At 37.3% G+C, this 11,890-nt stretch overlaps 1 protein-coding gene across 2 annotated transcripts in view; it reads left to right on the forward strand.

The window, feature by feature from the left end:
- LOC124545200 overlaps positions 1–7,948 on the forward strand; it is a 100,574-nt gene extending 92,626 nt beyond the window's left edge. For both annotated transcript variants that reach the window (XM_047124066.1, XM_047124065.1), the window contains one exon: positions 7,644–7,948. In XM_047124066.1, the coding sequence (XP_046980022.1) occupies positions 7,644–7,820 (177 nt within the window). In that variant the 3' untranslated portion in view covers positions 7,821–7,948. The remainder of the gene's footprint in view (positions 1–7,643) is intronic.
- The last annotated feature ends 3,942 nt before the right edge of the window (positions 7,949–11,890 follow it).

The raw sequence follows: 11,890 nt of genomic DNA on the forward strand, positions 1-11,890 counted from the left end.
TGGCTTCTTGGTCCAGCAAGAGGATGCTCCGATGCATGGTGCTTGTGGCATACAGTTCACTGTGCACTACGTTTTATTAGACTGCATTTTATTTTCTGACCAGCGGGCCACGGTTATTTGCCAGCGGATCTGCAGTTTATTTTAGGTAATGATCAAATAAATGTGGTTCAACTTTTAAAGTTTTGTGAATTGTCCAACATTTTTATCAAGATTTTAGGGGGTAGTTTTAATATGTTCACGAGGTGACTAGCTCACCCATATTTTATGTAAGTCATTTTACTTGTGTTTTAGTCTCCTGTATAGCATCTTTTATTCTTTCCCATTGTCTTAACATGTATGGTCACATTTCACTACTTTTCTTCGCATTCGTTACTTTTAATATGGGTAAGGGCACTGATAACCTTGCCTTTGAGTGCCTGTAAGTAACACACACACACACACACACACACACACACACACACACACACACACTCACTCTCTCGTGAAATGACATCTGGTGCACTACTGCTCTCAGTAATGAACTCTGTACACTCAAGAAGACTACCAAAGTTTGGCACTATTCCAATCCTCTCCAAAGAAGTCCACTGTCTTATGTCGTCTATGCATCTGTCACACTAGACTCACCTATTGTTTTCCCTTGCTTTATGAGCTAACCCTACAATGTGGCTGTGAAGTCAGACTGATAGTATCCCATATATTGGTGGAATGTCCCCTTCTTTTAGCACTTTGTACTAAGTATAGCCTTCCAGATGAACCAATCAGCTACGTCATCAGGGTTATGGACTCCTAAGATCATGCTCTAAAATAAGGTCCATTGTGACTGACTTTTTGCCCACCACACCTAGAATAGCTGTTCATCATTTGCCCACCCTCCCAATCTTTTAAATGTCCTGGTCAAACTCTATGCTCGTTCTACACCCGTTTCCCTACAATATTGCTCCTACCCCTGTGACACACACACACACACACACACACACACACACACACACACACTGTAAGACTTGCCCTATGCACCCTACTACCACCATGTACACCAGCTCTGTAACTTGTAAAATATACAAGTATATATCGTCAAAGGGAAAGCCAGATTTTGTATAAATACTGTTTGGCCTCCTACATTGCTATGAATACCACAAAGTTATCAGTCAGGTTGAATGGGCATAGGCAGAGGGTGTATATGGGCAACACATAATATCCTGTTGCAGAGCTTGCTCTATAAATGACAGTTGTGATGTTGGTGCCTCCCTCACCGCTTGTGCCATTTGGATTCTTTCTCCTAACACTACTCAGAACACAGCAGGTGGGAACTGGCTTTACATGTGTGTGGTTCTCACCACCAACTTTCCTTTTATATTTCCACATTTTTAATTTTCTGACCTATCTATTTTTCCCCACTCCCCTCACCTGTCTTCTTTCTGTTCTTACTGAATCTTTCATGAGGTTTTTTCAGTATTCCCTGTCGTGCTTATTACCTCCTGAGGTTTTCAAATCTCTTCCAGTGTAGATACCAACAAGCAGTCTTTTCTTCTAATCCCATCTAATAAATCTCTCCTGACCCAGGGCTCTGGGCAAACCTCACCAGTTATTTTCTTTCATCCCTCTTCCTTTCCCTTCAATCCTTCTGCTAGAAGAAAGAGCCACTGGCTCCAAAAGCTCATGCATCTCCACGTCTTATGTGTTTTCTCCTGCTGCTGCTCTATCCACTTTGCATAAGAACTATGAATATTTATGAAACCTTACACTTAATCTGTTAAGTTTTTGAGTTTTTGGAACCATAGAATACAAAAAAAGGTATTCAACTTTAAAAACGTAAGAAAACTTAATTTTTGCAGGTGATCTTATACTGTTGTTTGAATACCTGATAGATTCAGCAAGTAAAGATCTGCCAAAGTATTCTTTTCGTAATATGGATGCTTTAAGTAGTCTTTTCATGACATATAATTCCAACAAAAGGCTTAAATATTTGAGATTTTCCTCCTGAAGGAAAGTAACTGTTGTTGAGTCATTCCAACATGACTTTTAATGAAGGATGTACAATTTGTCTACATGAAAAAACCATTTTGCTGACAAAATTTGAATCTCTGTAAAGATCATACTGTAATCTTTTTTCGAAGAGAAATCATCACACCAGAAAAATTTAATACAAGTTAATGAAACTCTGGCAAACCAGTTGAAAAATTTTAGCAAGTGTGGTTCAGATGGGCAAAGGTTGTATTTAAACTGTCATGTGGAACTCCATAACAAATTGGCAGCTGTTGCAGCTTTGGTTTCATCTGATAAATATGTGCAGATGGAAGAATGTTATAAGCTTAATAGCAGTTTGCGTTCTCTTAAAATACAAAGGATCAGTAAGCATGATTTAGAAGGCTAAATCAAGTGCACAGTTAATCAGACACAAAGATTAATAAGTAACCAATATGCTGGTGACTTGCAGCAGCCAGGAAGCATACATGAATTGTTCTGATTATGCTCAGCTGTTATAAAACTTGAGAGGAATGGAGAGTCACTGTCAGGTGTAGAATTAACTTTGGATGTGCCCCAGGGAAGTGTGTTGGACCCCTTGCTGCTCATGTTGTATGTTAATGACCTTGTAAACAGTATTGATAGTAACCTCAGACTTTCTGCAGATGATGCAGTCATCTATAATGAAGCATTGTCTGAAAGAAGCTGCATAAATATTCAGTCAGATCTTAATAAGATTTCAAAGTGGTGCAAAGACTGGCAACTTGCTTTAAATGTTCAGAAATGTAAAATTGTGCCCTTCACAAAACAAAAAAATTACTATCATATGACTATAATATCAATGAGTTGCTGTTGAAATCAGCCAACTGATACAAACACCTGGGTGTAGCAGTTTGTAGGCATATGAAGTGGAATGACCATGTAGTCTCAGTTGTAGGTAAAGTAACTGCCAGACTGGGGTTCATTGGTACACAACCGGGGAAGTGCAACCAGCCTACAAAGGAGAGTGCCTACAAATGACTTGTGTGATTGATTCTAAAATATTGCTCAAGTGTGTGGGGGCCATATCAAATAAGACTAACAGGGGATATTGAATGTATACAGAAAAGGACAGCACTAATGGTCACAGTATTATTTGACCCATGGGAGACTGTCACTGAGGTGTTGAAAGAACTGAATTGTCAGACTCTTAAATATGATGTAAACTATCCAAGGAAAGTCTACTATCAAAGTTTCAAGAACTGATTTTTAATGATCAGGAATGCACTAAAACCTTCTATGTATAACTCGCGTAGGGATAATGGGGATAAGATTAGAATAATTACAGCATGTAAAGGGGCAATCAAACAATCATTCTTCCCATGCTCCATTATATGAAGAACAGGAAGAAATCCTAGTAACTGGTACAATGGGACATACTCTCTGCCATGAACTTCACAGTGATTTGCAGTGTACAGATGTAGACATAGATAAAAAGAAACTCAGTACAGAAAGCAGGTCAGCAGTGATCACGGTATCATCTGTCTTTTATCTAGATTTCAGCTAACAGAACAGCTGTCATCAGTACATTACAAGCAGTCATGTAAACTCACCATGGTTATAAAGACACACATTACAATATTACTTTGGCATGTACAAGCATCACTTAAAAAAACTCATGGAAGAGTTTTTTTTTAATTTATTTATTTCTTTTAACTGATGCTTGTACATGTCAAAGTTATACTGTAATATGTGTTGTTATAATTATGCTCAGTCTACATGACTACCTGTAACACGCTGATGATAGCTGCACTGTTAGCTGAAATTTAGGTCTGCAATAAAGTACAGATGATATTATGACTTAGAAGACCTTCTTTCTGTCCTGCATTACATAGTGGGGGTGGGGTGTTAATTTATGTTGGTGATATTTCTTTAATCTGAGACCTTGACAATCATGCATTACTCTGACCATGATAATTGTGCATTACTCTCATACAGTACCCAAACCATAGTACACCACATAAAGCCATTACGTACTCGTTCTACTTAAATTGGGAGACTGGAGTTCTCATTGACAAATTACTTTAGTTACTGACACAGTTACACAACATAAAGTGCCTCTTGAGACTGTCAGAAGAAGACTCTATCCAGAGTCTTCAGACAAGAGACGCCAAAAAATATACATCAGAGTCTGATGATCTCTTCTACAGCATTGTTCATACCGGTTCAAGGAATCTTCTGACATATTCCTTGGAGCTGCAATTGATGGTGTGATTTCACTACACTTGCTCTGACATCACATCAGTTCTGCATTCCAACACTGCCTGTAGACCACACACAGACAAATATCTACAATAGATGCCTGAAACATGAGTTTTTAGAATAACATCATATGACAGGAATCAATACCAGAAATAAAGCTATGACTCTATGTGTTTACTTATTTGTAGACATCATAAAGGGAGCAGAATTTTAGTGTGATAAATTCACACATATTTCAAGATTTTAAGTCTGAAAATTCCTGCACCCTTTCAACATCACAGTCCTGGTGGACAATTATTCCATGTAATCAAACCCGATGAAAAAAAAAAGCTCTCTTTCTATGTGACAAAAATGCCACAATTGCAACATTTCCCTGTAGAGTACCATGAAGGTTTTGACGATAGTGATGTTCAGAGGTGTTGTTCAAGCAGGGATGTGATAAACATTGTTTTAGAGATGTTTCTCAAAATATCACCCTTTTACATTAACGCAGAACTGGCATCTGCTTGCTAATGTTTGTCTAACAAGCTCAAAACAACAAAGTCTTTCATGAATAATGTTTGCAGCTTCAGCCAAATGGGGAACCAGCTCTTCTGCAGTATCTATCAGAGTTTTGTATACCATATGCTTCATCTGCCTCCACACAAAAGAAATCCATAGGTAGTCAGCAAATTCTCTAAAACAATACTCATCATATGATTAGTCTGAGCACCATTTCTGAACATCTCTAGCATCAAAACTTTCATGGATCCTAGTGGAAATATGTTTCATCTTTAACATTTTTGTCACTGAGAAAAAATGTTTCTTTTTACCTCCTCCAAACATTGTAATATTTCATATAGATTTTTCACACCCGATATGCAGAAGTCTTCCATGTTTATGTTTGAATCTACAGAAGTAATTGTATAAGATATAGTCCTTTATAGTCCAGCCGGCACCACGCGGGGGCACAGGTGGATGTATGCATGTATGTGTGTACTTTACTGTAGGTGTATTTTACTGCTCATAAAAGGATAAACTCCAGAAGCTAACAAGTTTTCTTTCTTTTTTGTGCATCTGTTGACAACTCAATGCTTGTCAGATTACCTATCTGACTCATTTAGCTTACACTCACTGATGCATAACATGTCTGGCTGAATATTTTGCTTAGGAGTACTTCTGCTTCTTGTTTCTTGTTATCAGTGTACTGAATATGAATTTTTCCTGCTGACAACTTAATATTGTGGATTGTACTTTGAAAGCATAATCTTCAGTTCCACTCATTTGCTGGTACAAGGTACCAGAAAATCCTCTGTGTTGTTCACATGAGTGATTTCCACCTGTGTTTACTTGTGAAGGTTTGTTGGACTGCCTCCTTTGCCTCTTCTTATCAGGTGAGACCAGCTTGTAATTTGTGATTGCCTGATAGATACATTGATATTTGTATGTTTTAATTGCTCTTCCCTCTTTGTCTCTGTTCTCTTTGGTTTTAACCGGTTTACAATATGTGTGTGTTTGATTTTCAAATTGATTTTATGAAGTTTCAGTTTCTTGCCTTCCTTCAACACAGCTGTTTTTAGTTTAAAGCACTTTGTAATTTGCGTTGTCCTGTCAGTTTTACTGTCTGCAACCCATTTACCCAACACATGTAAATATTTTTTGGCTAGGAGCATCTCTTCTAACACATTGAAATGGAGTCTATTAGCAGAAATGGTTTCATTGTTTTAAGCACCTTAAGTCCATAAGTTCATTATTTTTAAAGTAAGCACATATTTTTCTGTAATATGCTTGCCTGCAGTACCGATTTCACAGCTTATGCATGACCAAGGTGTTAAATCAGAAGAATGTGAAATGTTCACAGTAAGAACATTTGTGTCAGTTAGCTGGTTTAAGCATTTTTTCACTAGTGGGAAAAAGTAAAGCTCATTGCTTTGGCACATTTTGTTAAGTTTGTTATTTTACATAATGGAACCCTTAACATTGCATTTTTCTGCTAATTTTGCTGCAATTCTATGACTGTGATTGTTGCATAATGAAAAAAACGCTCTTCACTTTAACTTTATTTTCACACAATGGCATGGAATTTCCATTTCTCTGTCCTCTGGCAATATTTTGATGTTTTGAGTCTTTTTCTGTATCCAGCTTCACTGTAAATCTATTTTTTATTATATCTGATTTGTTTTTCAATTGCTCATAACTTTCAATGAGGGATTACTTATTTTCTGTTTTTTAAATACACTATCTGAAGTAGTACATTCAAAATTTAGCATAGCTTCAGAATTGACCAATTGTTTTTCTTTTCTGTGGAGTTCAGTCTCTGGGTTCATGACTTACTCCATCAGCATTTTATTTTCTGTCTCTAATATTTTTGGAAGTTGTTGTTTTGAAGCAAAGATGTTGTCATTGTCCTCCCTGGTTTTTTCATGAGAACACTAACATGCACAGGAATAACTAATTATGTGCTTTGTTTTTGATCTTGTGGCTATTTCATTGAAGGTTTTTGTTATTTTCACTGTGGATGTGCGGCATGTCTGTACTGCACCATTGCCTTTCTGTTTCCACTCTTAACTGATCACAAACTGGGAATGTTCCATTAGCACTATCTGAGAACACTAACATGCACAAGAATAACTAATTATGTGCTTTATTTTTGATCTTGTGGCTATTTCATTGAAGGTTTTTGTTATTTTCACTATGGATGTGTGGCATGTCTGTACTGCACCATTGCCTTTCCGTTTCCACTCTTAACTGATCACAAACTGGGAATGTTCCATTAGCACTATCTGCCTTCTTACACCTCTTGTTGCTCTTTAACCAATTCTTTTGCTAATGCTTCAGATCCTCATGCCTACCCTCCCTTTTTCCCTTTGATGAAGTTGATTTTTGTGTCACTTATGCATCTATTTTCGGTCTTTGATTTGTTGAGTACTCTCTGTTTCTTGTTAGTTACTGATTTTCAATATCTCATTTATTGTTAGCATTTCACTGCTGATTCTCTCTGTACACACTTCCGCTGCATTGTCTTATATTTAGTATTACAGATGAAATTTTTAGTTTAATTCCTGACTGGCCTTATTTCCTTAAATATTTTACTCTCTTTTGTTGTATTAAGGAAAACCTGATTCAGAAAGTCATAAAGCAAGCACAAGTAAAATGCCAAGCTGCATTTTATGTCTTACGCCATGGAAACCACAAGAATCCATGTTCTGTAATTTGAACCATTTGTGTGTTTCATCCCAGTGCAAAGGATTGCAGTTTTGAAAATGGAAACTTACCCTTTGGCACTTTAAGCCTATTTATAATCCATGTCTTACTACTCTTTCATCTCATCATCTTCTCATTCATGTAAAGTGTCAATAACACAATTTTTCTAAAGTCCAAGAATTTCTGCTAATGTTGATATTGTTTGCCTTTGTGTCTTTCTCATGTAGAGTTTGTTGTTTGTTGATGTATGCCTACAGGTGACAGTACTGAAACGACAGACAAAGGCTCTCATGCAACGTGTAAGTAACCCCAGCTTAGCAACTGCAGGCAAGGAAGGTCGACGAACTGGGCCACGTGAAACATCTGTTGCATTCCTACTAACTAGACTTTTGCGCAGCATTCAACGAATTCAAGATAAATTGCGTGAAGACTGAGGCTCGTGTAATGGGTGGAGTACAGTCTGACAGCAATACATTAGATTTGCTGCATTTGTAAACATATAACGTTTCAAGTCAATTGAATATGACTGTTATATTGAAGTCTTGGGTTTTCTCTTGTAATTACTGACAGTGTTACTTAGCATAAAACTATGACACTTTGTCATTATGGAATGAAAAATCAAATAAAATTAAACCATAATTTCCACAGCAGCAGCATGTTACTCTGTGCACCAGATTTATGGAATGAGAATGTACTTTATTTTAACAAAAAGCTTAGTAATTATTTCATGCAGAATACATTCATTTTTCAACTGTAAATTAGTTTTATTCCTTATAAAGTTTTTTTCCCCATTGTTTTTTTAAAAAAAGTGTGCCAGAATAGGATAATGCATGCAACAAATCTGTGGTTTCTGATAGTTATATTTAAAGCTAAGGTATATTTTAGTTACATTATCATGTTCTGAGGCATCAAGGGATCACCATTTCGTATTGGAGGGCAGTGTGGAGGGTAAAAATCGTAGAGGGAGACCAAGAGATGAATACACTAAGCAGATTCAGAAGGATATAGGTTGCAGTAGGTACTGGGAGATGAAGAAGCTTGCACAGGATAGAGTAGCATGGAGAGCTGCATCAAACTAGTCTCTGGACTGCAGACCACAGCAATAACATGATTGATTATGCTTTCGTGTTTGTATAAAACTATACCCCTTAAAACAATATAGTTATTTCTGGATGCATCAAGTCTTGCATGGTTCATGTGATTTTATGATAATATTTTCCATTTTCCTGCAATTCAGCTGAAGCTAAAATTTCTCATTTGTTGTCCACGACTTTATCACTTCTCCTCAATAAATATAGCTGCCACTTTTACATGCATATTAAAGAAAGCAAGAGAGAAGAACCTTCTGCTGTGAAATGAAATAAATTATAATATTCATGTTCTGCACTGCTTTAATAGGCAACTAGAAGGCTTAACCAATTTTTTATGTCAACTTCCTGTTTCAGATGCTTGGTGGTTTGGTTGTAACCAGTTGTAAGACAGGAATTTCATTCATATATTCTACCTCGGTAAAATGTTACAATTTATAAGGGGAACTAGGAAATACTAATTATTTTAGGAGTAATGGTAACAACTAAATAAATAGTTGAGGTGCTGATTAATCAATAGGCAAATAAACAACACTCAGACCATTGCTAGCTTTTGGACAAAACCTCCAGTGAGCTGAAGAGCACCCATACAACTCCACAGCTACATTGTCTTGACTGGCTACATCATGCAGCACTACAGCCTGACTGGCGTTATGCCCTAAGTTTGGTGGAATGGGCAAAGGGAAAAAGGAGATGGAGAGTGGGAAGCAGGGTAGGGGAAGGGTGTCTGACAGCTGAGAGGGAGATGCACCAGGTACATGGGGTAGAAGTGTGGCACTAGTGAGATAGTTCAGGCCACAAGCAGATGGTGGTGTGTGCAGTGCAAAGTTATGTGTCTGAGAGGGTCAGGGGACAAAAAGAGAGGGAGACTGCAGAGAATAAGTGTAGGATGAATGGTCTTAGAACTTTGCAGCAGGAGCTTGTGCACATAGAACCCCAAAGAAGGCTTAGGTTGTTAAGCAGCCATTGAAACTAATGTTCTACCACTGGGTGCTTAATTTTGTTCTCAGCTGGAGTTTGGTGGTCATCATTTGGTTGGATAGCCAGCTGGTTAATGGTTATGTCCAGGGAGACGTATTCTGGCTTCCTGCAAGACAGCCTGTTGTGATGTCATTGGAGAGGCACAGAGCAACCTGAACATTGTTACTAGCAGCAGTCTCCGAGTAGTAATGCTTTCGTGCATGGCTAGTGCCATGATTTGAGTTGTTGCTACTTTCCTAGTAAAATCTGCATTGCCAGTGAGCTAAATAAGAATAGGAATAACTGTACTGTAACTCATTGCAACAACATGACCAATAGAACACAGGATGCTATGATTCATCATTTTCTAAAAGTACTGAATCTACAGCAGATTCAGCCATATTAGTAACACAAAAAAATGAGGATCTTAGAACCTAATAACAATAAAGCACAGGCTAATGGCTGGGTCATGACTTAACAGAAGATTAAGTGAAACATAAAACTGCTATTTTGTCACAAAGTTTCACATCAGGGCAGATTTGATGTTTACTTAGAAAGTGAAAGAATGTTATCAGTAGCAGTCTTCAGCCTTTGTTAACATGTCAGTGGAAGTATAGACAGATGACTGACTTACATCATCACCAATATATAGCACCATCAGAAAAAGGAATAGTATGTATGCAGACTGAACTGATGAATGAACATTTGTACCAAGGCTGGAATTAAAACCCGTCTCTCCTGCTCACTAGGTAGAGGAGACCCAGTTTCAAATCCCAGCCTGGCACATATTTTCATTCATCGCTTCAGTGTGCATATATATATCATAGATGTTTGAAACTTGAAAAGGTCTCTGGAACGATACAGTTTTATTTGACTAAAAGAAATAGTGTTTGAATTTCCTGTCACTATTATAATGAGTATATTGTTTTTGCTTTGGACATTGTGGAATGCACCATGACTGCAACCTGGAAAAAATAATTCTCTAGGAAGTCTAAGTTCAACATAGCTGTCAAGTAAGACACTCCTATGTTTCTTATATCACTAAAGAAACCAATAACTGAGTTCATGGACGTCAAAACTCCTTGAAGACTTGAACACCTTCCTACAATCATGGCCAAACAAACTTCCAAAAATCTTCTTAAGTGGTTTCCTGGCAATTTCAACAATGGGTACATTATAGAATACTGATACTATCCCATCACTATCCACACTGACTGAGAAATACATCTTATTTGTGGCTAACTGAAGCTAACTGAAGCAGCTTCCATATTCATTATACAAGGTAGTTATAATTAAACTTCCACTACTTGAGCCAGTATAGATGGAAAACAATTTACTGTTTAGGTATCCAGCTTTATAGGAATGCTGCTCAGAATGTGTGCTCAGGATTTGCATTGTTAGTTGTCATGACTGGTACTGGTATGGCAATGTAGGGTTGAAACAGAAGCATCAGTGAGCATTACAATTGCAGACAGTCAATATATTTCTGGACAAGGTGAGTGGGCTTTACTGGTAATGCTGTTTTATTAGAACAACAGCTACAGTGCTGCTGCTATTCACAAGTGTCGACACATTTAAGTAATACCCACAGAGTTTAAACAACATGTTCAGAAGTTCAAATTAACTGCCAATTAGGGAATGGCTCCTGAGAGAGGCTTAGAGCCAATTACACCGCAAATTGTTAAAGAATTTACTGCTGCCATGGCTGAGAACATTGGATGCAATGTTTGATCCTCAAGCAAAGGACAATTCTCTCTCTTCAAATAATTGTAGCTTTGATAAAAGCTAACACAGATTACAAAACCTATTATTCCATTCAGTTAAGCATCAAATGAGGCACTAGTTTGATCAGAAATCTGTCTTGTAATGTGACCAAAGGTAGAAGCAAAGACAACTTGCTTCTAAAAATTGTGTTAAATTGTTCAGCATATCCCAGTATAAGAGTACACTACAGTACTTCAACAGTAGGCTGAACAAGATAATTGTAAACATGCTTCAAAAGAAACTGCACTTCAAGACTGAATTACTGTGATTTCTAAAGGCTGAATACATTGGTAGAGACCAAGTATATTTATACAAATATCTTTTACAATAACATCGGTGTTATTTATTTATTTGTGTAACATACCTGATGTTTCTAGCATTTGTAGACTTAGAGAAAGCTTTTGACAATGTTGACTGGAACACTGTCTTTCAAATTCTGAAGGTGGCAGGGGTAAAATACAGGGAGCAAAAGGCTATTTACAATTTGTACAGAAACCATATGGCAGTTATAAGAGTCGGGGGACATGAAAGGGAAGCAGTGGTTGGGAAGGGAGTGAGATAGGGTTGTAGCCTCTCCCCACTGTTATTCAATCTGTATATCAGCAAGCAGTGAAGGAAACAAAAGAAAAATTCGGTGTAGGTATTAAAATCCATAGAGAAGAATAAAAACTTTGAGGTTCGCCGATGACATT

This window comes from Schistocerca americana, chromosome 8, assembly GCF_021461395.2.
Source record: "Schistocerca americana isolate TAMUIC-IGC-003095 chromosome 8, iqSchAmer2.1, whole genome shotgun sequence".
Taxonomy (NCBI): domain Eukaryota; kingdom Metazoa; phylum Arthropoda; class Insecta; order Orthoptera; family Acrididae; genus Schistocerca; species Schistocerca americana.